Source organism: Bos grunniens, chromosome 11, assembly GCF_055505025.1.
Source record: "Bos grunniens cultivar Pamir isolate PY7600 chromosome 11, Bosgru_T2T1.0, whole genome shotgun sequence".
Taxonomy (NCBI): domain Eukaryota; kingdom Metazoa; phylum Chordata; class Mammalia; order Artiodactyla; family Bovidae; genus Bos; species Bos grunniens.
This window is the reverse complement of record NC_141175.1, coordinates 71,239,217-71,265,909: the sequence shown is the minus strand read 5'-3', so window position 1 is coordinate 71,265,909 and position 26,693 is coordinate 71,239,217. Positions and strand designations below refer to the sequence as shown.

Here is a 26,693-nt window from a genome sequence, read left to right as displayed (position 1 = left end):
CCACCTGCCCCGGAAACGGTGGTGGGAAGCCCAAGGGGGCGGGGGCGGTGTTGCCGGGCTCTCCGGAAGGAGACGTGGCGGCGGTTGGGCCCCGGGCTGCCTGGACGCTTGGTAGTCCCGCCGCCGCCTCCTCCTCCTCCCCCTCCTCTCCTCTGTGGGCCGAGGAGGTTGTGGCGGCGGCTGGAGAACTCGGCGGCGGAGGATGGAGGAAGGAGGCGGCGGCGCGCGGAGTCTGGTCCCAGGCGGGCCGGTGTTATTGGTCCTCTGCGGTCTCCTGGAGGCGTCCGGAGGCGGCCGAGCGCTACCCCAGCTCAGCGATGACATACCTTTCCGAGTCAACTGGCCCGGCACCGAGTTCTCTCTGGTCAGTGCCCTTGCGAACCCGGTAGCCATCTCTCTTCTTCCCGGCACTTAAAAGAGTTCGGCCCCTTCTCTCGGTATTCTACGCTTTTTTCCCCTAGAACCTCCTCTGCAGGCGCATGCTTCATTCCTAGTCCAAAGCTTCAGTAATCCCGCGTTCGTTCATTCATACAGCAAGTGCTTAGCAAACACGTAGTGTGGATGTGCCTCCATGCCTACACATTCAGGATCCAGCGGTCACCTGTTCTCCCTTTTAAAGAAATCTGTCCCTCCAGTTTACCAACACTCCCCCCCGTGGAAGCAGCTTTTCCAGAACCACGTCAGGCGCGTCTGTTTTCTCTCTGGCAAGTCACCTGCAGCTCTTCCTCCACCAGCAACCTTCTCTCCTTCAAGGAGTATTACACACACCCTTCCTACACAATCAGTTGTACTGTGGATATGAGTTCCCTTTCTCATACTCGTTTTTTCTCTGTCGTATATGCACAGTATACATATACCGCACAGCTCTTTTCCCTTCAAAGTTGTCTCTCAGAGAGGGCTGTTTGACCGGTGAGATGTTAACGACACTTATGCAGAATGTCCTTTACAGTTTTGATGTATTATAACTGTTACTTAAGACTCCAGAACATGAGATTTTATGGTCAGTTTTCCTACATTGAAAAACGTATTTATAACCTCGAAGTAATGAATATTTGCAGTCCTTCCTTTGGGAAGTGGACTTCCGAGAAGTCTTCCTATCCATTGTCGGCCAATAATAAATAGGTTCTTGTGATACTTACCGTATGGTAATTAATTCATTTATTTAAAATGGAAATCAGGGAAAATGTAACAGCCCACCTGCCCCTGAAAAGTTTTTTTTTTTTTAATTCTTATTCCAATTATCTGCAGTCGTTCTACTTGGAAGACTATTTTAGTATATTGTTCTGTTACTATATCAATATATATATTGATATATACTATATATATATATTGATATACTATATCAATATATATATTGATATATACTATATATATTGATATATACTATATCAATATATATATTCTGTTAGTATATGTTCTGTTACATATATATAAAACATGAATATGTGATACTATCATGACAGCACAGAATGTCCCAGGATAAGGGATGTCGTCATTTCCACAACCCAGATTTCTATTTGCTGGTGTTGGTTTTAGCTAATATTTCACACCTGGTTTGTTTTCAGTTCTTCCATTCTGATAGTTCAGTGATTCTTAAATTTAAGTAGATATTTCTCTGGGAAGCCAATTTGTCTTTGCATTAATGCCAGGAGATATTTTTAATTAATTTTTATTGAAGTATAGTTGATTTACAGTGTTGTGTTAGTTTCTGCTGTACAACAAACTGAATCAGTTACACATACACGCTATATACATATACCCACTCTTTTTTAGATTCTGTTCCACTATAGGTCATTACAGAGCATTAAAGAGAGTTCCCAGTTCTATACAGTAGGTTTCTTATTCAGAAAATACTAATATATTAAAATGTTTATATAAAAGTTTGTTATAAGTCAGCTACAACTTGGAGATGAGAATATTTTAGTCCAACCTCTGATTATTTCTGAAGAGCACACTAGGCATGAACTCGGCAAATGTTTAAAGAATGTGGTCATTAAAATTTTTTACTCTACATCAATGTGGTTTTTTTTTTTTTTTTAATTAAAAAAGGCATGCTAATATATGGCCCTAAAAAGTTACTGACCTATATGCAGGTGACTAAAACTAGCCTTTTTAGAAGTTATTACCAAACCGTTCCGTTTTCTTTCTGGCACTGTTGTTTGCTGGCTGCAAAAGGTTATGGAAAAGGATCTAAATGTACGGTGGACCAACCTTTCCTATATCTTAACAATTTTATTTTGAAATTTTGTTTTTAATTATTTTTATTTGACAATAAAGCATAATCTAAGATGGGCTTGTTTGAAAATTTGGGAAGAATTTTTTTCCTTTTTTTTTTAAGTTTGAGTTATTTTGGGAAAAAACTAAAGACATTTTCCTATGCCTTAGCAAAAGGCCTATGGCCCTCCCGCAAAAATAAGCCTCAAGAACCATTATCATTGATCTGATTTCTTTTAATATTTTCTTAATCTCAAGGCTTCACTTCCCTACTTTGTGTAATTGAAACTACAGCCCTCCACACCTGGCACCGTCATTTTGTTTTATAGGCCAGTTGGATGAACATTTGTGTGTAACTGAGCAGCTGAATGAACTAGGATAAAGATCCTTTCTCTCTCTACCACCTGAAATTGAGAGGGATTGGATTAAAAGATCTCAGGTTTTTTAATCTTTAAAACTCTTCTGTGCTTTATATTCTCTTGCCATTCAGATATATCAAAATGATACATCATCTTTCAAATTTACTTAGAAAAATTATCAAATGCCAAAAATATATACATTTTTTAATGTTTCCAATAATTCATGATTATGATATTCTTTCTTTACTGGTTTTTAGCAGTCAGTTTTGGTTTTGTGTGTATTTTCCTTCTGAAACATCATCTCTCTGTCTTTAAAACGTTCAATTATTCATTACTTCACACAGAATTCATGAACATCTCCAAAGGAAAACTGCAAAATAAGTCTAATTTTCTTTCAACTTCTTTTGCTAATACAGAAATGTATTCCCATTTGAAAACAAATGCTACCTCTGGGGGAAATGGTGACCGTCTCCATGGTTTGAATCATGTCCTATATCTTAACAAGTTGTACCATTGAGTTTATTTTACAGATTCTCCAGGATAGCTTTCTTTCTCATCCTCTGTCTTAATTCCTCCAGACTTGTGTCAAGCATTAGAAATTTCACACTTGCCAAGATACTTTTCAAGTTCCTTAATCTTGAAGACTACACCCCTCCTTGATTAGTCTCATTATATTAAAATCTGATTTTTATCATATCGCTAATATTGCCTCTTACACTGGAATTACTTTAAGGTGTCAAGTTATATAAAACAAGTTTTTTTAAACACTGTCTGTGATTATGTGCATTCAGAATTCATTTTTTAAGTAAAAACCTATTTTACAAAATCAAAAGGAAGCATTTTAGTTGATCAGAAATTTTTTTAAGTTAAAAGTCAAAAAGTTAGCTTTTCTCCTCTAATTTCCATTATTAAAAAGTCCATTATTAAAACATCATTATTAAAACTTCTTTGTAATTAGAAGTGAAGGAAATAAAAAAAAAAAAAGTCGGGTAAAATTTGTTTAAAATGTTTACTTTGTGATCCCAATAAATGATACACTATTTCAGCAAAGAGTTTTCAGATAGAAGAAATGTTATTTGGTCTGTTCTATTGAAGAGGAAAATAGCCTTTCCTATGGAAAAGGCAATGGCAGCCCACTCCAGTACTCTTGCCTGGAGAATCCCAGGGACAGAGGAGCCTGGTGGGCTGCCACCATAGGGTCACACAGAGTCGGACACGACTGACACCACTTAGCAGCAGCAGCCTTTCCTAAACTAATGAAAAATAAATCTTTGCAGCAACAACAAATCTTCAAATAAGAATAGAGATGGTTTCTATTTCTGTTACCTTTTACCTAAACCTTAAAAACAAGGAATAAATTTCATCATATAGACATAAAACACAAGATTATAGTTTTAATTACAAAGAAAGAATTGTCTTTCTTTGCTGTGGTTCCAAACAAGCAGTTTCTTTTTCCATTGTTAGCACTGTTCTGAACGTTTTAGTAAATGAGTCAGTATTGCTATTTAATCCAGTTCTGAACACTAGATTGCAGGTACTTCACAAATAGAGAGGAATGCATTTAAGACATATGCTACCGTCCACCTTCACTGCAGTACAGGAATGATTTGACAAAACTTTAAGCCATCTATTGCTAGCTAAATGAATGTGAGTCATTCTTTGCACAACACACCATCATATGTTCTGACTATATCTGAAAAATACCAAAAGATAGAAATGTTATGTCTTAACAGCAGTTTGTTGGCTAAACTGAATAAATGTTTCTAAGGATCCCTTTATCATAAATTTGGCTTTGCAACTCTCACTTTCAAATCTCTTTGATTCCTGTCTTCAGTTATAATGTTCTTTTAAATAAGGATCCTTGGTTATAGTCCAGGACATGACTGAAGCGACTTAATATGCAAGCACACGCTGTATAGTAATCTAAGAAAATGTTAACCAAAGCTGATTCAAATATGTTAAAACAGTTAAGAGCACACAGAATATGGAACCAGTCTGCTAGGTTTCTTCTCTGGGCTGTGCTGTTTACTAACTATGTTACCTTGGACAAATTATTTAAGCCCTGGGCTTCAGTTTCCTTTTCAGTGAAATGGGTACAATGCTTGTTTTGAGCATTGATGAGATACTAATGTAAAGGGCTCAAATGGTACTGTCATACAGCTCATACAGTCAGTATTTACTGCTGTTTTTTGTTTTGCTTTATTATCTTGGGAAAACATGGCCCTGATTTCTATTTGTGTTTAAGGTTTCAAGTACTTAAAGTTTCAAGTACTACTGGTTTTATTGTAGTTAAGAGTTGTTTTGTTAAATTGAAGAAAGAATAGAGGTCTGTAATAAGAGTGATTCTTTCATTACTAGGGATTGCCAAATAGTTTAGTGATTTTATCTACTGTCAGAAGAGAAAAGAGAGAACTGAACTGCCACAGAATACTGCTCATAGACTTTGAAAACGTCTGTCTTGGTGGTGGTGGTGGTTTAGTCACTAAGTTGTGTCCGACTCTGGCGACCCCATGGACTGTAGCCCGCCAGGCTCCTCTGTCCATGGAATTCTCCAGGCAAGAATACTGGAGTAGGTTGCCATTTCCTTCTCCATCTGCCTTAGTAGTTAGTGACATATTTTCTGTCACAAAGCAGAGATTTCTTTTTTGTAAAATGATACCAGTTATAGTAATTGAAATGTTCATTTGAATTGCATTGGTTCTTTTTGATTTGTGAATTTGTTTGGTTTTATACTGTAGAACACTTTAACGATAGTCTTGTTGATATATACCATGAGTCAGCAAACTACACCTTTAGGCTGGCCCACTCCAAACTTGATTTCTATAAGGTTTTTTGGTTTGTTTGTTTTTTTCTCAGAACATCCATGCTTATTCATTTACATAATAATGCCTGTGTACTTATTTCCTACAATGGCATAGCTGCTGCTGCTGCTGAGTCGCTTCAGTCGTGTCCGACTCTGTGCCCCCATAGACGGCAGCCCACCAGGCTCCCCCGTCCCTGGGACTCTCCAGACAAGAACACTGGAGTGGGTTGCCATTCCCTTCTCCAATGCAGGAAAGTGAAAAGTGAAAGTGAAGTCGCTCAGTCATGTCCGACTCCAGCGATCCCATGGACTGCAGCCTACCAGGCTCCTCCGTCCATGGGATTTTCCAGGCAAGAGTACTGCAGTGGGGTGCCATTGTAGTTGCAATAGAGATCATATGACCCACAAAGCCTAAAATATTTACTATCTGGCCCTTTACAGGAAAAATTTGCTGACCCTTATACATACTAAAAAAGTTAAATTAGCACAGAGGATTCATAGTAATTTATCCATATGTTACCCAGATATGAAAATTACTGTACTATCTTAGGTTCAGATGTCCCATCAAAAAGAATTGGGAGTATGTTTGTAAGTTGCTGTAGACTCTCATGTATAGGTGGTAATAAGTATTCAGTGATGGTGTATCCATGTACATTCACTGCCTCTAAATACTTTTTAATCCATATTATAACTTCAGTTTGTTGCATTACTACTTTTTTCCTTTTTTCCTTTATACTCCACACTATATTTTTGTTCCTTTTTTTTCTGTTACATTGTAACACCAAGAAAAAGTCTGTTGTCTTCATTTTATCATTAAAAAACATGTAGACTTTTTTCCTGCCTTTGGAAGTAAATAGGTTTGAAAATCCTCTGTTGAAATGATAAATTATAGTTTAGTTTAATCAGAGAAAATAATGTACATTTTTTGTTCTATTTCTAGCCTACAACTGGAGTTTTGTATAAAGAAGATAATTATGTCATCATGACAACTACACATAAAGAAAAATATAAATGCATTCTTCCCCTTGTGGCAAGTGGGGACGAGGTAAGTTTTTGTAAATACATTGATAATTCCTGTTACCAAACATTTATTTAAAACATTGCAACTGCATACTTTAAAATAAAATTGAGCGACAGGTTTCTCAGTAATGCTGTCTTACCATAAAAATAGTAATCACATTATTCCTGAATTCTTAGATTATGTATATGTGACATTTTTTATAAAGAACTGCTAGTAAATAAATCTGTAGGTACCTTGTACTTTCTCATTACCTTAGCTCTTGCCCGTTTCTTCCTCCTAAAATGCGCTAACTGCCTCTTATCCATCCTTTAAGGCAATGACTTCTTTCAAGATGAAACAGAGGCAGCATGGTAAAATGGAAAGGACACCAGCCTAGGAGCCAGGAGGCTGAGGTATAGGCTATAGTTAGCTGTGGAACCTGAACAAATTTGAAACTCAATTCCTCCACTCAATCAATTTTTTGAGCTAATTACAGAATATTTTCATAATCTCTAAAATGGAAGTATTAAACTCATTGAGTGCTTTCTTAAGAAGTTTTGTTCAGATTTAAGATCTGTGAAAGACAGCTATCTATTTCGTTTTGTTTTAAACCTTAAGACACAAATATACACATACACAATTATACACATATTTATGGCATTCGAGTATGAAATGTAAAATTGGAAAACTGAGAAGTATCTTAAAACTTTCCAGTGTATTATGTAAGATTCAACTATTCAAGGCTTTTATAGCTAGAAATTCTCAAGTAGGTGTATAAGAATTGTTCAGGAAACTGATACTCAGAAACCTTTTTCTAAGAAAAGGAAGAATTGAAGATTTTTCTATGGCTCTGTGTTTTATACTTCAGTTCTTTTTTTTTTCAATCGGAGTGTAGTTGGTTTACAGTGTTGTGTTAGTTTCAGGTATATAGCGAAGTGAATCAGTTACACATTACATATATACATTCTTTTTTAGATTGTTTTCCCATGTAGTCCATTACAGAGTATTGAGTAGAGTTCTCTGTGCTATACAGTAGGTTCTTACTATTAACAGTTATCTATTTTATATAAAATAGTTTGTTTCTGTCAATTTTGATCCCCTAGTTTATCTCCCTCCCCCCGCCCTTCCCCTCTGGTAGCCATAAGTTTGTTTTCTACATGTGTGACTCTCTTTTTGGTAAATAAGTTCATTTGTACCATTTTTTTAGATTCCACATATAAGCAATACCATATGATAGTTACCTTTCTCCGTGTGACTTCACTCAATATAGAAGTCTCTAGGTCCATCCATGTTGCTGCATATATTTCAATTCTTTTGAAAGAAATGGCATACCATAGGATCTTATTAAATCTTTTGACTTTTTCCCCTTTTATTTCCAAGCATTTGTGACTTGACCAATGAGTTAATAGCTAAACAGCAGAGTTGAAGAAAGCTCCCGAATAACGATATTAAACTCTTAATTCTTTCATAGGAAGAAGAAAAGGATTATAAAGGCCCAAATCCAAGAGAGCTGTTGGAGCCCCTATTTAAACAAAGCAGTTGCTCCTACAGAGTATGTATTTTATGTTCACTTGATAATTAGAAAATAAATTTTCCAGCAGCCAATAAATCCTTGAAAGTTTAAATTCCTGTATAGTATTGTATATGCGGCAAACACCCAGTAATATCACTTATCAAATATATCACTTACCAAACTGCTTTGAATGTTTTTCAGATCAAAAGAAAGTTTCCTTGTATACAATTTTAATAAAAAGTGCTCATTGTTATCTTTTAGGCTGTGTGGAAAATGGTCCCTTGGCTGGGTGTTTATTACAGACCCCAGGTGTAGAACTATTTGCTTCACAGAATTTTTACATTTATCTAATTAGTGAAAACAGTGAATAGGCTTCAGAAATTTCATATTTTCTGAGGCATAGTAATAACTTTCATTTAATGAAAGTTTATTCTAAATCTTGGGAGAAATCTACTCAGTTGCTTAAAATATCAAAAAGTAATTCAGTTGAGTTATGTGGCTTTTGTATACATCCATCTCTCTTAGATTGAGTCTTACTGGACTTATGAAGTATGTCACGGAAAACACGTTCGGCAGTACCATGAAGAGAAAGAAAGTGGTCAGGTATTTTTTTCTTCAAACTATAAAATATGGAACATTATAAAATGAAAACTGTAATAATGAGATTTTTTTTTAATTTGTGTTCTTTAAAAATGTATTTGCAAAATACTTACATTATTTTTTTTTTAATATAGAAAATAAATATTCACGAGTACTATCTTGGAAATATGTTGGCTAAGAACCTTCTATCCGAAAAAGGTTTGTTTCTACAGAGTGATTTAGTAATAATGTTAGTATTTGGTTTAAAGTATATATTCAAATTGGAATTTAAAAGATCTTGTGGGAAGGACTTCTCTGATGGTCTAGTGGTTACAGACGCCACGCTTCCAGTGCAGGGGGCACAGGTTCACTCCCTGGTCAGGAAACTTGAAATACCACATGCCGCATGATGCAGCCAATCGATTAAAAAAAAAAAAGATCTTGTTGGAGACTTTATGAATTGTAAAACACTTAAATAAATTTCTAAACAATGCCTTAGAAAACCTTTTCAAAGAGATCTTTCCATTATTTTTTGCTTTAACAAACATTGTTGCTTTTTTTCTACCTATTAATTTTTAAATCTGGTGAGATATACATGTCAGTGTTATATTTATATAGTTTATTTATTTGCTTGGTTTAAGCAAAGTCTTTATATATGGAAATAAACATGTAGATATATCCCTCAAATTATGAAATGTTTTTATTAATCTCTATTATTCAAATTGGCCAACTCTTTTAAGAATAAACCTTTCACTGAGATAAAAACATTTTAGAAGAAAACTTGTGACCAGTTTTTATGCCTCAAATAGACTATTTCCTAGATAAAGATAAAATGATTAAATGACTGTTCTTTTCAAAAGAAACCATTTCAAGAAAATTAGCTTAAAGTAGTAAGATAAAAATTATGTGTATGCTTTGAGTCTTCTTTAGAAAGAAGTTTAAGGTTACAAATTGAAGACTTAGTCATTTTATGTCTTGTATATAAGTTACCACTCATTATTTATACTTGCTTTTGTATTAATCCACAGAACAAGAAGCAGAAGAAGAGGAAAAATCGAAAGAGGCAAGTGATAATTGGTGATTTTTTACTCTGAACAGCTAAACACAAATTTATGTAACTTAATTGACAAAATATAGCCAGGTGTTCTTTAACTGTCTATCAAATACCTCAAAGGATTTGGTAAAAGAAAATTTGCAATCTGTTAGGTTTTTCTGCAAAAGTTATCCTATATTGCTTTTATTTACTTTTAAGATCGTACAAAAATAAATGAATTTATCAAAGATGTGTCTGGGAAAGTTTCTGTAATAGCATTATATCACTTCTGTGCTTAGCGGTGGTTCTTCCCCTCTATTTAACATTGCAAGCAATTATAATAGGAGCTTTTACATTTTTTTTCTTTTGTTTGAACCCTATCTCTTGTGGGTAAAACAGATAAACTGTATGTGTAAATAACAAGCTACCAGACTGCAAGCCTCTTAAAAGCAGGGACTGTCTTTTATCTCTTTATTCTGCAGTGCAAAGTAGAATGCTAGATATAATACAGGCCTTTCATGAATGTTTATTGAATCTGAATGCATAATTGATGACTGAAAAGTAGGGTTGTTTAAAAAAGAACTATTCCTTAGGGTGACTAATTACAATTTTAAGTGCCCTTGTGGTTTAAGGAATGATTTCTGAATCCTTAAAATTTCCATAAAGTTAAATAACTTACTGTTGGAGAATATTCCTACAAATGGTTTCATATCATAATGATACTTTTATTAGAAGTAAAGTAAAATGGCAAAAAGTCTTAGAAATTACTTAAAAGGGGTGCCTGTAATTTAAAAAGGTGGCTTTGGAGGAACTGATTAGCTGTGCATAGACACACGTAGCATTGCTATTTTTAAAAGTTTTAATTTTACAGACTACCTTTGAGAGAAAATATTTATCTCAAAATATTTTGGCTCTGGAGGATAGCAAGATGAAATTCAAAGTGTGAAATGATAAAGGAAGAGGAAGAAAAGGGTAAGGGAAGAAAACTCACATTTTTGAGCCCTGGTTTATAAGCCAGATGCTGTGCAAGACATATAACCAAGAGTAATGCTCAATTCTCCCTATAGCCTTTGAGTATATATTATTATTCTGGTTTTACAAATGACAAGAACTGAAATTGGGTCAAAGGCATAAGGCTGGTGAATTCAGAGCTGGGATTTGAACCCAGGATTTTCTAATTCCAGACATTAGCATGAAAACAGCATACAAGAAACCTCAAAATATTTTTCTCTAGAATCTTTTATTTATTGCCTGTTTTGGATATAGCACTGACAGGGTACCAAAGTGATACAAGATAAGCTCCCTGCCTCCAAAGAGCTTGCTTGGAGATACTATTAACAACATCTTTTTAAAGCCCGTCCATGTAATTTTTCTTGTGTTTGTTGATAAAAGTGTGGGAGCTAACTCCTTAATAATCCTTGTCTTCTGAGATGATCTCCTTTATTCTCCCATTCTGTAAAAATGTCTTCATTTGTCTTTTGTTGGCCTTGAATAGATTTACTTAAGAGTTTATATGCTGAGAAGTGTGTCTGTTAATAACAGGAAAGAAGAGTAACCAGACTGATGAATCAGTGTAATACTTAGATATCTGTTTTAGAAGATAGTATTAACTATGTAGCCCCACTTTTTGACGAATCAAACTTCAGACTTCTAGAATCTAAATTCTAACACAGGCATCCACTGAGGGTTTAGTGAAGAAAGCTTTGACCAGCCCAGTATAGGAAGTTTCTGCATTTTATCCTGGTCTCTTTCTTTGTAACTATTGAAGATAATTCATATTAATTATGTCTTTGTAATCCTTTATATAAATGTACATCTTAATTTTAGCACCAAGTGAAAATTTCCTTTTATGCTGTATTAAATTAGCTCTGAAAATATGTATATATTAAGTAAGAATATGAACCAAAAGAACATTAGGAGAGCTTATAGAAAATACAGAAGTGTTACCATTATATTAAATAAATGTTAGTTTATAAATAAAATGTAGTTTTCTTCCTTTCAGAATAAGTGCTACTCCCATCCTCACCCCACCTCTATTTCTAATGAAAAGTCTGTCTTATACTCTTTTTTTAAGATTCCCACTAAAAATATCGAAGGTCAGATGACACCCTACTATCCAGTGGGAATGGGAAATGGTACACCTTGTAGTTTGAAACAGAACCGGCCCAGATCAAGTACTGTGATGTACATATGTCATCCTGAATCTAAGCATGAAATTCTTTCAGTAGCTGAAGTTACAACTTGTGAATATGAAGTTGTCATTTTGACACCACTCTTGTGCAATCATCCTAAATATAGGTAGGATGTGGATTTAATATTTTAAACATGAAATGCACACTATTTAAAATGTATGCTTAGCTTTAACACTTTGTTTTCACTGAACAGATTCAGAGCATCTCCTGTGAATGACATATTTTGCCAGTCACTACCAGGATCGCCGTTTAAACCCCTCACCCTGAGACAGTTGGAACAACAGGAAGAAATACTAAGGGTGCCTTTTAGGAGAAACAAAGAGGTATGAGAATTATCGAACAGTATTTTCCCAGTGCTTCCATTTCCAAAAATCATAGCATATATCAGTATTTTAATGATTTTCTGTAGTATGGTAATAGTAATTTATTTTCCTGACTCAAAATTGTCAATTCCAATTCTCTTGATTTTAATTTTCCTTATTCTAGTACTTCCCAGACTATTTTAGCATTTTCTTACACTCATGATTCCATAATATTTTAAAGTTTGGCATCCTGTTCATTTCAGTTAAATTTTTCAGCTAGTTAACCGAACTTCCCAGCTAAGCGTCTTGAAAAAAATAGACTACAACTCATCTCCTAATACTTTATTTATTCTTCAACTCATTGCTATTTATCAAACCATCATTCTGTCATTCTCCTTAAATGGTTCTTACTAAGATCAGCAGCTGTCTTTGGTTCTAAATTTGCTGGACATGTGCATAATTTGATCTTAGCTGAACATTTGAAGTTTGAACTTTTTCTCCTTTCTTTGCTTCAGTTCATTATCTCACTGGTTCTCTTCTCCTGTGTACTAGCTCTTTCTCTAATTCCTGCTTCTTAAAATGTTACAGTTCCCTTGGTTCTGTTCACAGGTCCTTTCTCTCCTTTTTGTACATTGTCTCCTTAGGTAAGCTCATCCAGGACTATTCTTTCAACTTCCGTTTCCATGCCTGTGTATTATAAATATACATCTACAAACCACAATCACAATTAATAACATGTATTGAATCTTCACTGAGGAAGGGAGTGGCTACCCACTCCAGTATTCTTGCCTGGGAAATCGCATGGGCAGACAAGCCTGGCGGGCTACAGTACATGGAGTCGCAAAAGAGTCAGACTTAGCAACGAAACAACAATTGAGTCCTTACAGCTATTATCTAATCCTTACAACAGCATATAAGATATAGTATTACTCACCTTAACAGGTTAGGGAACTGAGGTTCAGAGGGGAAGTGACAAGTGATGGGTTAGAGATTACAATCAATGCAGTCCGATTCTAGAATCTGTCCCTCTTAACCACTTGTCTCTACTGCTTCTCCCTGTTGATATGCCATCTTCCCTTTCCATCTGCCTATTGGACATGTATACATTTTCAGTTATCTCAGACTTACCTTTTTTTCCTCTTTCACAGTGACACTTTTCTTGTCTTCCCCATTCCTTTTAAAGCTGTATGCTCTACCCAGTTGTCCAAGTCAGAAACCTGTCATTCTGCTTCTCTCTCAATGCTATCAGTGTTATCCTCTGCTTTTCAAACCTGTCTTTAGTTCAGAACTTCATCATTTCTTAAGACCTAAAACTAATCTCACACATCTTCCTTCTAATCCTTCCCACACAGCTGATAAAATGTTCTGTCTGAAATGAACATTTGATAATTTGTTTAACCGTTTGGTATTTAACGTGATCTGTAAGTCCATCCTAAAGGAGATCAGTCCTGGGTGTTCATTGGAAAGACTGATGTTGAAGGTGAAATGCCAATACTTTGGCCACCTAATGTGAAGAGGTGACTCATTTGAGAAGACACTGATACTGGGAAAGATTGAGGGCAGGAGGAGAAGGGGACGACAGAGGATGAGATGGTTGGATGGCATTGCCAACTCAATGGACATGGGTTTGGGTAGACTCCAGCAGTTGGTGATGGATAGGGAAGCCTGACATGCTGCGGTTCATGGGGTCACAAAGAGTTGGACACGACTGAGCGACTGAATTGATATCTCAAGATGAAATTGTTGTTCATACAATCATTTTATCAAAGAAGAATAGAGGACCATTCATGATCTGGCTTCAGCCTCATCTCTCATTTCCATTCCTTTGATACCAGCTATTTTGAACAACTTAAGCATTTCCTAGAAGTACCACATTCCTTCCAACCTCCTTGCCTGTGGATATACTGTTTTCCCTCTTCTTCTGTTGTCTTCTCCCCTCCCTCCCTACACCTGATGAACTAATAGAAATTCATCAGGGGTAAGCATGAAGATCTGCTTTCAGTGTCACTTTGTTTGCAAATGAACCAGGATTTCTAATGGATTACCTGCATATGAGATCCATCTTTCCTCTTCTGTGAACGTATATTTTATTCAGCCCTCCATTATAGCACTTACATGGTTAAAATAGGTTGTTTTTCCTATGGTTCTTCATTAAAAGGGAGGGAAGATTTTTTAAATTTTCATTACTTGGAGTTTCCAGCTTGTTGTGTGATACCTGCTGCTGCTGCTAAGTCACTTCAGTCGTGTCCAACTCTGTGCGACCCCATAGACGGCAGCCCACCAGGCTCCACCGTCCCTGGGATTCTCCAGGCAAGAACACTGGAGTGGGTTGCCATTTCCTTCTCTAATTCATCAAAGTGAAAAGTGAAAGGGAAGTCGCTCAGTCATGTCCGACTCCTAGCGACCCCATGGACTACAGCCCACCAGGCCCCTCCATCCATGGGATTTTCCAGGCAAGAGTACTGGAGTGGGTTGCCACCTAGTATGCTGTTAATATTTAACAGTGGGTTAATTAACATTTAACTACAAGGCCTTTGTTCTTGCCTGGAGAATCCCAGGGACGAGGGAGCCTGGTGGGCTGCTGTCTATGGGGTCACACAGAGTCGGACACGACTGAAGCGACTTAGCAGCAGCAGCAACAACAAGGCCTTTATCGCCCCTTCCTCTTGAATACTTATTGTGAAAATATTGCCAGACTCTTTGTGGATGTTGTGAACTCTGCTATTATGATAAGGAGGAAACATCTTAACCTTAATCTACATTTGATTTGAAGTGCTGTATTGAAAGATTGGAAATGGAATTATTTTCTCATCTTCTTCTTGATAATGATTTCAGTACTAACAAGTACTTAAAAAAGTCAGTCCCATCAAAATTCTTCATACACCCAACTTTAATTATTCTTCAAGAAAGAAGTGCCAGTTTATTTTTCTTTTATGAGTTAAATCCACAAGTTGAGAAAAAAAATTTTAAAGCTATAGATGATAGCTATAATGCTTTCAAAATACCTAGCATCTTGATAGTACATGTTGTATATGAAATCTTAGGTAATACTGTGAGTAATTACTTAGAACTGGTCATCTTTATTTGAGAATAATTTTTTTTAGAAATTCAATTTATTACACATAACTTTTTTTAATATTTGGCATATGGTTTGCCTTTCAAGTATGAACTAAGCTTTACCATAAAGAATATTTTTTAAACAAAATATATATTTGGCTCTCCAGTTGTTGTATCTGATTCTTTGTGACCCCTTGGGCTATAGCCTGCCAGGCTCCTCTGTCCATGGGATTTCCCAGGCAAGAATGCTGGAGTGGGTTGCCATTTCCTTCTCTGGGGAATCTTCCCAATCCAGGGATCAAACCCACCTCTCTTGCATTGGCAAGCAGATTCATTACCACTGAGCCACAGGGGAAGCCCTATGTTATTATAGCACATTAATTTGGAAATGACTGGATTTATTAAGAATCTATTTTCTGAATTTCCAAACCCTGATTCAGAAACTACTATCATCTTGCTTTTATTGGGATAGTTTTCCTTAAAATGAAAGTAGATGTTCTGTCCTAAAGAAACAATAATAAATGGTCATGTTTCTTCTTACCTCTTCCCCTTTTCTCAGCTACAGATTTCACTGTGCAGTATTCTTTTCTTCACTGACCTTACTATAGGTCTCATGTATTCTAAGTAATTGCTTTACTCTATTAGACCTTATCTTCTTATGAGTAGTAACTATGTCTCCTTCATTTTTAATATTCAGCATTTAAAATAGTGCCAGGAGCATAGTATAGGCTCTGAATGTGGAAGGAGCCTACATTCTATAAATGTAGAAAGAGCCATGTAAAAGTCAAGGTTTTTTAAAAAAAAACAAGAAGGCATCTTGGCAGTCTTTGTTCTTAACATTGAAGAAGAGAGAGGATAAGCTCATTGGTTTCCAACATAACCATCCAGTGACTCCTGTTATACAAGATGAAAACAAGAAAAGAACTACAACTGGCCAATGGCAACTACAGTAACTACATACATTTTACTGTTTAATTTCTTTATTGTTGTTTTATTCAGTTCACTGGTATACTCATTCCTTCAGTTGTGGTCTAGATTCATTTCCCCTCTGCTCACTGTCAGCACCCAGATAACGTCCAGCTTCTAAATCATTGACTTCTTTCATAACTGTCCTCTTCTCTCCACCCTGCTTGTCACTCCCTTACGTTTGAGTCTCTTCATCTCTGGCCTGGGTTTCTGAGCTCCTAACTTGACTCTCCACCTCCAGATTTGTTACTATCCCTTCTTCCCTGTGACTGCAAAAGTAATTACTTAAAAATCTGATCATACCATATCTTTGTCTAAAACCTAAAAGTTGATGTTCAGACTTGGCATCACACAGTTTTCCAGCGTGTAGTGCCTGCTTCTGTCTTTGGTTTTAACTCTCATACCACCACACATCTTTGCTCTTACCGCTTTCTCAGGTTCATGTGCACATCCACACAACACATAACAGACCTTCACATGAGTCACAGATTATTAATGTTTCATGAATTAAGCAAGGGTTTTCTCTTTGTGAAGTCTGTATGTTTCAGTTCTTCATCAGTCTGTTTGAATCACCCATGTCTCTGAATCTGCTGTTCCCTGTACCCTTCCGTTATTACACTGCAGTCTGCTCCAGGGCAGCACCCAGGTCCTGCTGCATTTGAATAATTACAACTAACATTCATATTCGTTCCCACTTAGCCCTTTATTAGACTGCTTATTATCCTTTCTTTACAGATAGTAACCACATTTTTTTAAACAAAATATAAAATCTAACAGATAGTGAAGTACTTAAGAGTAATGAGACAAAACATACGAAGTAGAAATTATCCCTGTATTGTTAAGAATGGTCAGCATACCCCTAACTGGTAGATGGAACTAACACTTGACTAGAGCTTTCTCTATGCTATTAAGTGTTGCAAAATTCATTTTCTTAAAGCACATTAAAAATGAGTGGACAACTTTTATTTTCCAAATTTTCTAAAGTTAATTTAAGTCATACTAAAGCCTATAAATATGTGTTTGTTTAATTTTAGGAAGATTTGCAATCAACTAAGGAAGAGAGATTTCCAGCAATCCACAAACCCATTGCTGTTGGTTCTCAGCCAATGCTCACTGTTGGAACAACCCACATATCCAAATTGACAGATGACCAGCTCATAAAAGAGTTCCTTAGTGGTTCCTATTGCTTTCACGGGGTGAGAAATAAACCTTCAGTTTAAGTATTTATCTTACAGCTTTCACTTTGTATGTTATTTATCAAGAGACATTAGCAGCACTGAAAAAGATTTTTTGTCTGTAGAGAAATGACAGGATTCTGGAAGCTTTCCAGCAGACATTTCTCTACATCTCACTATAAGGCATAGTCATTATAATTTCTCTTTACTCACAGGGTAAAACTTGACTTTTACTTGATAAAAAAATATATATATATTTAAATAAGTAATTCATGTGTGATTCTGGCTAATTGCTAGAATGGGCACCAATGATTGTGTAGCCTGTATTTTGGTTATGACCCTACATTAGCTCATTTAAAACTTGAGCTAATATCTGCAAAGGTGGAATTCTGCCTCTGATCAGTGGAAAATATGCTTATAAGTAGAGTTTTCATTTTACTTTATTTTACCAAGAAAGTTATTCTCTGTATGTCCATTTTTTAAGTTTATTAGTAATTTTTAGTTGTGATTTTCAACCATATTATTGCTGGTACAATTTTTTTTATTACATATATGTCCATTACTATCACGTGGCAATATTGAGACAAACCCCAGTACCCCTTTCTCTGTACTGAAACTTGATCTGTTTCCTTTCCTGTAGGGTGTTGGTTGGTGGAAATATGAATTCTGCTATGGCAAACACGTACATCAATACCATGAGGTATGGCACAGTCTTTATATCATTCTATCACTAAATGGTTTAAAGCTTGAAAAATCTTTTGTGGAAAAATAGAAGAGTGGGATTGGTGTTACTTTTAAATATAAGATGATTTTAATATGGAAATATTCAACAAAACATCTCTAAATTTTGGGAAATGGAAAGCTTGTTGTTAGTTAAGACTACATCAGTCATCTTAAAGTAACTTGGTTTGTTAACTACTCAGATTCTTGCATTACTGTCAGTCTGGAAGAATAATACAGTACTGTGACTAACTCTTCAGCTTTGGCTAAGAAATTAGTCATTTTATAACTCATATTTAAGAAAGTGAATGGTAAGATAGAATGTTGTCACTAGTCTCAGTAAAATAGGATAGATACAGCAAGTTTCTCAGCTAAAAGAAGATTCCATATGATCCAAGTTTAAGTTTTAAGATTAAATGCTCTTTAGTCTTTTATAGTGTCATAAATCAGCATTCTCTCACACTTGAATCAAAGCTGCTTAAAGCTTACCATTTAGTAAGTAATCAAAGCTTACCATTTAGTAAGGTAAACTACTAGACCCTGAAGACAAACATTAATAAATATTGATTTGGTTGTTTTAAAAGGCTCTTTATTCCCCAAAATAAATAACAACTGGTAATTAGAAAATACCATATTTGCCCTCCTGAGATGTTTTGAGCTGATCTTAAATTCCATGATGGATCATATCAGGAAAGATCAACTCACTTTCCACATTTAAATCATTCTAAAAAAATGTATGTGGCATCTGTAAACTAGGACTTTTTTTTTCTTCCATTAAACCTGTGCTGTCCCATTTCATCATGCTTTCCTCTTATTCTTGCTGCTTTGTAGATGTTTTACATCTGTAGATGTATTTTTTAATAATATTTATTAATACAAAAAAGATACAGTACCATCTAAGTACAGTCCAGATAATACCCACTGGTTGTTTTTTTTTTTTAATTAAAGGAATATATGCCAGCAATATAGAATAGAATGAAAAGTAAAATTCTCCTCCACTGTTGTCCCATTTTTCAAAAGTAACAGCTGTTAACATTTTCTTAGTTAACAACCAAAAGGGGAAAAAATAATGCATATACATAAATTTGATATAACCTTTTTATTTATACAGACGGGATATACTGAATGCACTTGTTCTTTTCACCTAGTATCTTGGAGATCTTTCCATGTCAGCAACAACTGATTTCATTTATTTCAGCAGGTACAGAGAATTATGCCTATACACACAGTGTATTAATTAGATCTCTATTGATGATCTTTGAGTTGTTTCCAGTTTCTGCTGTGATAGCGTCTTAGTGAACATTTTTAAATAGTTGCGTTTGTAAACTTTTGCAAGTACACTCATAGTACACACATCTAGAAATGTACTTGGTGGGTCAGAATAGATGCATACTGAACAGTTGCCTCCAAAGGTTGGATCGTTTACATTCTCATTAATGACTATTTTCCTATACACTTGCCAACACTGCTGCTGCTAAGTCACTTCAGTTGTGTCCGACTCTGTGCGACCCCATAGACGGCAGCCCATCATGTAATCCCCGTCCCTGGGATTCTCCAGGCAAGAACACTGGAGTGGGTTGCCATTTCCTTCTCCAATGCATGAAAGTGGAAAATGAAAGGGAAGTCGCTCAGTCGTGTCCAACTCTTAGTGACCCCACGAACTGCAGCCTAGCAGGCTCCTCCGTCCATGGGAGTTTCCAGGCAGGAGTACTGGAGTGGGGTGCCAGTGCCTTCTCTGCTTGCCAACACTAGGTTTTATCAAACTTCCTTTAGCTAAGGTAGTATAACCTAGGACTTTTCGAGGAACTCTGGTAGGAACTTTGGGGTATAGAAAAATAATAGTAGCTAACAAACATAGTATTCACTGTATACCAGGCACCATTCTAAGTGCTTTACACATATTAACTCATGCAATGCTCATAAGAGATGAGTATTGTTATTCTAAGATAAGGAAACTGAAGCAAAGATTTAGCAACTTGCCTAAAATCACATAGGGAGTAAATGGTGAAACCAGAATTCAAACCCAGACAATCTCTATATCCAACCTCTTATTAAACAGTTTACTATGCCAATCTAATACCTGTCTATCTAGGAATCTACGGTGTGGTTGCTAAAAGAATGTTTAATGGCTCTGTCTCTTCCACTAGGCAGTAAGCTCCACTATACAGTGGCTGTGCCTTTTTGCCTCTGTAAGGGTTTTTAATTCTACTCATCAGATGTATATTAGTACCCAACATGGTCCCTGGCATAAAATACAAAGGAAAAAAGGAAGACAGGAAGGAAAGAAAAATGAGAGAGAAGGAAGAAGTCCATGTAAAGGGCAGTATGGGGTGCATCATCAAATGAATAATATGGAAACTTGTATAATGAGTAAGAGATAGAGGCCAGAGATTGAAGTAGGAATCACAGTAGTATGTAGTTACAGTATCTAGGTGTGAGAGAGTAAACTTAGTTGAGGGGTGAGATGCTGGCAATAATAGACCAATAGAAGAGTGAAGCCAAGAACATCTCCAGCAAAGTGACAGGACTGATAAGTGTAGAGTGAAAGGCAACAGGGTCACAATAACTACATCTGGACTTAACCTGACTAGAAAGTGCCAGTTTCATAATTCAGAGAAACAAATAAACAGTAATGAGCTCAAATTTCTCCTCATCAAGTTTGACTAACATTATTACATCTAAACATAGATATCCAGTGTGCAGGTGAAGATAAGTTCTGTAGCTTATAGCCCATCAGCATAAATGTCACCTTGATGTCAAACATTCACTGTCACAAATATTTTTTCATATATTAGGACAAGGATAATGGGAAAACCTCTGTGGTTGTGGGGACATGGAACCAAGAAGAACATATTGAATGGGCTAAGAAGAATACTGCCAGAGCCTATCAGCTTCAAGATGATGGGACCCAGACAGTCAGGTAAATACTAACTTTATTTGTCTCTGGATCTTAGAATATTTGAAACTCAGAATATTGGAAAACGTTAATTTAAAGTAAAATCTTTTTGTTATTTTTTTTCTGGGACATTTTTTAAGTTAGTTTTTTTTTTAAGAGGAAACACAGCGTAATAGTTAAAGAGGAGTTTCTGAAGTCAGATACCTTGGATTCAAACACTGGCGATTCACCTGCTACCCTGGGCAAAGTACATAGTCTTTGCAAGCCTCACTTTTCATGTCTAGTAGTATTTGCCTCAGAGAACTGTTATGACATTTAAATGAGGTAACTGGTGTAAAGTGTAGTGCCTGGCAATTGCATGCAATGAACTTTGACTACTTCCTTTGACAATGTTGGTGTTAGTGTTACCCTGCTGCAATTCCAGGTATTAGGTCTAACCCTGTTATAAAGCATTTTACCCCTTCATGTATAATCTTTACCTCTTTAAGTTATTTAATTCTCTTCAAATATACTCTAGCATTCTCCTTTGTTATTTAACCGTTGTGCAGTAATGATTGAAAATAGTTAAACAATGTTTTTTTTGAAAAACTGCCTCAACATTTCTTTGGGCCATTAGGTATATCTTGTTATAGCAGAAGGAAATTCATTTCTTCTTAGCCAAGAATAACTAAGCTTTAGCTTTGCTTATAGTCCATTACCCAGTGAATTTTAAATCATTCATTCTTTTTCCTTCTCAGATGTTAACTTTGTCCTTCCTAGCACAGATGGTATTGAGAGATCTGTTTTCAGAATGTACTAACTTCTTGGACTGATCAAAATCAAAATTAGCAAAGTTAAGAGATATTCATCTAAGTGTTAATATACTAAACAGATCAAACATTTTTTAAATGTTTATATTTTTCAAGTGAAAGTAGCTCATGGTATCATGTGCAACAAATATTGAAGCACAGACGTATGAGGCTAACAAAATTAAACTTTTGTTTAGTTCCTGCTCTTTGGAATTTATAGCTTAGCATAGGCTTTACCTTCTTACTCCTGCATTACATTATTTTAAGGAGTGCAGCTGAATGGAGGGTAGGAAGAAGGGAAAACTGACAAAGCAAACAATATTCAGAGTAGGGGAAAAGAAGAGCTGGGGAAGTGCTTAACTTTAAAAGAAAACTTTTTAAAAAGCAGTTTAACCTTAACTATTTGTATACAAGTAAATAATATGCAGGAGAAGGCAATGGCACCCCACTCCATTACTCTTGCCTGGAAAATCCCATGGATGGAGGAGCCTGGTAGGCTGCAGGAGCCTGGTAGGCTGCAGTCCATGCTAAGAGTCGGAGACGACTGAGCGACTTCACTTTCACTTTTCACTTTCATGCATTGGAGAAGGAAATGGCAACCCACTCCAGTGTTCTTGCCTGGAGAATCCCAGGGACAGGGGAGCCTGATGGGCTGCCATCTATGGGGTCGCACAGAGTCAGACACAACTGAAGTTACTTAGCAGCAGCAAATAATATGCAAGTTATTAATAAGATCATTCTTATTAATTAAATCAGTAAGAAGTATCTCAATTTGATATTCTATAGAACCTGAAAGACTTTCTCTGTGACATAACCTTAAAATACGTATTTTTAAGGAATATAGTTGCAAAATTGAGCCCTCTAACCATCTCACCCTACCCATTAAAGTTACTCTGAATGAGTGAAGTTATAGTTTAATAAAACTTGTTTGTTTTTCTGACTCAGGATGGTGTCACATTTTTATGGAAATGGAGATATTTGTGATATTACTGACAAACCAAGACAGGTGACTGTAAAACTAAAGTAAGTTAGACCATCAAATCATGCTTTATGCCTTTCTCTTTAATTTGTGTCCTATGGGCAAACGTTTATATAAGATATAATTATATATATTAATAATATGAATTTTTCAGAAAATAGTTTTATTATAAGATAGTAAAATCATAATTGTAATTGTTATTATTTTAATAGTTATTGTCAAATTAGGCTATTTCAGTTATTAATTATAGAACCACTTACAAGATATTTTTATCCTTGAAAAGAAAAAAAAATAATTTTGTGTGGTTTGGGCAATACCTTAAACTACTCTCTGTTTTAGGTGTAAAGAATCAGATTCTCCTCATGCTGTCACTGTATATATGCTAGAGCCTCACTCTTGTCAGTATATCCTTGGGGTAAGTGGAAAACTAATATTCAGGAATTCAGTTTGGGGCCACATTTTAATGTTTAGCATTAAGTCTAGAAAGGACATTCAGTAGTCTCCAGAATTTAATATAGCCCTCATATCGCCTCTGTAAAAATTGACATCTTTTTTATTGAGGTATAATTTATAAAATTTTTTAAAATGCCAAGTTCCTAAGTGTTGAGTCTGAGTTTTGGAAAAATTTTGCCCGTCATCTATTTCTGGGGCTCTGATTAAAATATGCTAATTTCAAGTTGTCCCCAAATCTTCTTTTATCTTATTCTTACCTTTTTCTTGTGTCAGTTTGGGTCACATCATTTCTATTGAATTATCTCCAAGTTTATTGACTCTTTCCTCTGCTGTGTCCTGTCCACCTCTGAATGAATTTATCCCTGCTATATTTTTCATTTCTAACATTCCTCTTCAGTTTTTTTTTTTTTATGGTTTTATTTTCTCTGTTAAAATCCCCCATCTATTCACACATGTTGTCTATGTTTTCCACTTATTTCCTCTAATTTCCTCCATTATATTTATTATCATTATCTTAAATCTGATCATTTTAACACCTGGCCCATCTTTGGCCATTTTTCTTTACCCTTTTCTTGAATGGTGCAACTGATTATTTTGCCATATTCTTCTACATTTTGTTATGTAAGACCTAGCAATGTATTTCTCTCTTATTCTTGCCCTTTACTCCTTTTCTTTCTTACATCTTTTACTTAAAAATAACTACTTACCTATCTAGCATTTTATATGGATGACTAAAAATTGTTTTCTAAAAAATTCACTTTGTAGAAATAACATTGGATGACTTATCCAAAAGAAGGACTCATATACATTTACCAAATTTATACGTATTCATTCAGCAGAATACTGAATAAAGTATTCAGCTTAGCAACTTTAAAATGGTTTTATTTTCGTTGTTCTTTAGGTTGAATCTCCAGTGATCTGTAAAATCTTAGATACAGCAGATGAAAATGGACTTCTTTCTCTCCCCAACTAAAGGATAACAAAGTTCAGGGGAAAAAAACCATTGGAAGTCACGATGATTGTCTGACCATTGTCCTGTTACAGAGCTCTCAGTCATGGACCTCATATAAAAGATTGTATAAAAGGACTCTCAACCACTTTGTGAATATATATGTGTATATAAGAGGTTATTGATAAACTTCTAAGGCAGACATTTGTCTCACCTTTTTCATTTTTGTTGTGTCTTAGGAACTGATTGTGTGTCTTTCTTTGCTTGGATAATGTGATTCCAAAATAAATCTTGTCCAAGCAATTTAGAGTTCATCCTAATGAAATGTCATATAATTGTTGTACCTATTGAAAGTTTTTAAATAATAGATTTATTATGTAAATTATATATAGCTAGTAGATAATGAAGAAAGAAATTGATAGGTTGTTTAAATGAGAGACTATTAAATATGTAAATCCTAGTGCCTGAAATCCTTTCAGCAAATTTTTATTTAGCAACTGCTCTCTGCCAGGTATTAAACCAGAAACTGGGCACACTGTGAAGCCTCATGTGGAAATTTTCTTTTCCTCCATTAACTTCAAGAGACTCTTATTGCAATAGGTTGCCTCTCTTTCAGAACTTTTAACTGTTTCTATCTATATCATATCTCCTTGACATGAGTGTGTTTTCCCCCAAAATGTGTACCTGATACAGACAGTAAATCATTCTTACCTTTTGACAGAATTATTTATCTTAACAAAGCACACTGTGCTGGCTGTCCTTTGTACTCGCCTACTATATACTACAGATTTTAGCTCTGGACAACTTTATATCACAGTATCTATTTTAAAGTGAATAAACTGTCCACAAGCAGTGTTGTCATGTAGTCAATGGCAGGTTATTCAGTTTCTTTATTTTCTCCATTACTCTGTTTCACACATCATCCTGTCGTATTTTGAGCATACATGTCTAAATAAGGACAGAAAAGCAGCCGTAAAATTTTTTACTTTTCTTCCTTTTCAGCAGTCTGGTCAAAGATATTTTAGTTTGAAATAAGGTGAATACAGTTGACTGTTGGAAGGCTTTCTGTACGTTTTAATAGTAGGAAGCAGCACACACAGTAATAGCATGTACTTTGAATCCACACTTAGGCCCACATACTCTCTTTGACTTACTAACTATGTGATCCTGGACAGAGCAGTTAACCATTTCCAGCCTCGCTTCCTCTTTTGTAGAGACTGCTTATTACTTCATAAGGTGGTTGTATCAGTGTATTAAATTTCTCTATTTTTAAAAAGCCTAGCCCTAGTACTCAACACCAGGTTCCCAATAAGTGTTAGTTTATCTTCCTAATACTTCCCTTGTCTCCTACTGACATAATAAGATCAGAGACCAAAGCCATTAAAATGTATTTCTTTAATAAATTATAAAATTATATTTATAATATCAATTAAGACAACAGATTTACCTTCTCATTTATATTATAGGTATAAAAGGAGAGAGTTAGAATTGTGAAAGGTTAGTGTCAAAGCCGAAAAAGGCAATGGCACCCCACTCCAGTACTCTTGCCTGGCAAATCCCATGGATGGAGGAGCCTGGTAGGCTGCAGACCATGGGGTCATGAAGAGTTGGACACGACTGAGTGACTTCCCTTTCTCTTTTCACTTTCATGCATTGGAGAAGGAAATGGCAACCCACTCCAGTGTTCTTGCCTGGAGAATCCCAAGGACGGGGGAGCCTGGTGGGCTGCCGTCTATGGGGTCGCACAGAGTCGGACACGACTGAAGCGACTTCGCAGCAGCAGCAGCAGCAGTGTCAAAGCCAAACTCTATTTTGTAAGAGCGGCGGGGCGGGGGAGGAATTCTGAAAAACTGTATTGGAATTGTTTACTACAGAAGATTCTTAAAAATAGAAGTCATAATAAAAATTGTCAGTCTTCTGTTTGGCTAACAGCTTAAACTTCTTTGAGAGGTGCACTAGACCAGGTATCTCCATAACTCTTCTATTATAAATCTCGGGTCCCCTATCAGTAGTCTGTGAAATCTTTTGATTTCCAAATTGTTTGTTGCTACCTCAATTGTGCAGCCATTCTTCCATGTAAGTGGGCTGAATACCTAATAGGAAGGAAAAGGGGCTCACCTATAATATGCCTAATGGACTTTGAGAAGTCTTCCTCAAAGTGGAATCTCTATTAAGTGAAGTGAAAGTTGCTTAGTCATGTCTGACTCTCTGTGACCCCATGGACTATATACAGTCCATGGAATTCTTCAGACCAGAACACTGGAGTAGGTAGCCATTCCCTTCAGGGGATCTTCCCAACTCGGGTTGAACCCAGGTCTCCCACATTGCAGGCGGATTCTTTACCAGGTGAGCCATAGGGAAGCCCAGTCTATTAAGGTGGGTGCTAAATCAGATTCTTTATGCCAGAGCCTAATTATATGCATTTTGAATGTTTCTGAGTGGTTCTCTTTATTTTCAATAAATTCTCTGCTTGAGGATTACTGACTTAGGCACTTAAAATAATTTCACACATCCTAGCCTTCCTGATTAGGGTACCTGGAAAATAACCAGCACCTCATCTTTACAGGAAGGTTGAAGAACAGTAAGTTCAGTTGTGTCCAACTCTGCGACCCCATGGACTTCAGCACGCCAGGCTTCCCTGTCCATCACCAACTCCCGGAACCTACTCAAACTCATGTCCATAGAGTCGGTGATGCCATCCAACCACCTCATCCT

General features: G+C 35.9%; 1 protein-coding gene across 1 annotated transcript; it reads left to right on the top strand.

Annotated features, from left to right (window-relative positions):
- Positions 1 to 55: 55 nt before the first annotated feature.
- ERLEC1 (endoplasmic reticulum lectin 1) lies at positions 56 to 24,830 on the top strand. The gene is made up of 14 exons (XM_086326938.1): positions 56 to 364; positions 6,317 to 6,421; positions 7,848 to 7,928; positions 8,415 to 8,492; positions 8,624 to 8,687; positions 9,497 to 9,531; positions 11,576 to 11,799; positions 11,887 to 12,016; positions 17,053 to 17,214; positions 17,834 to 17,893; positions 20,709 to 20,833; positions 22,543 to 22,620; positions 22,916 to 22,991; positions 23,931 to 24,830. The coding sequence occupies exons 1-14, from the start codon at positions 203 to 205 to the stop codon at positions 24,000 to 24,002; spliced, it is 1,452 nt and encodes a 483-aa protein (XP_086183064.1). The 5' UTR covers positions 56 to 202; the 3' UTR covers positions 24,003 to 24,830.
- Positions 24,831 to 26,693: the final 1,863 nt, after the last annotated feature.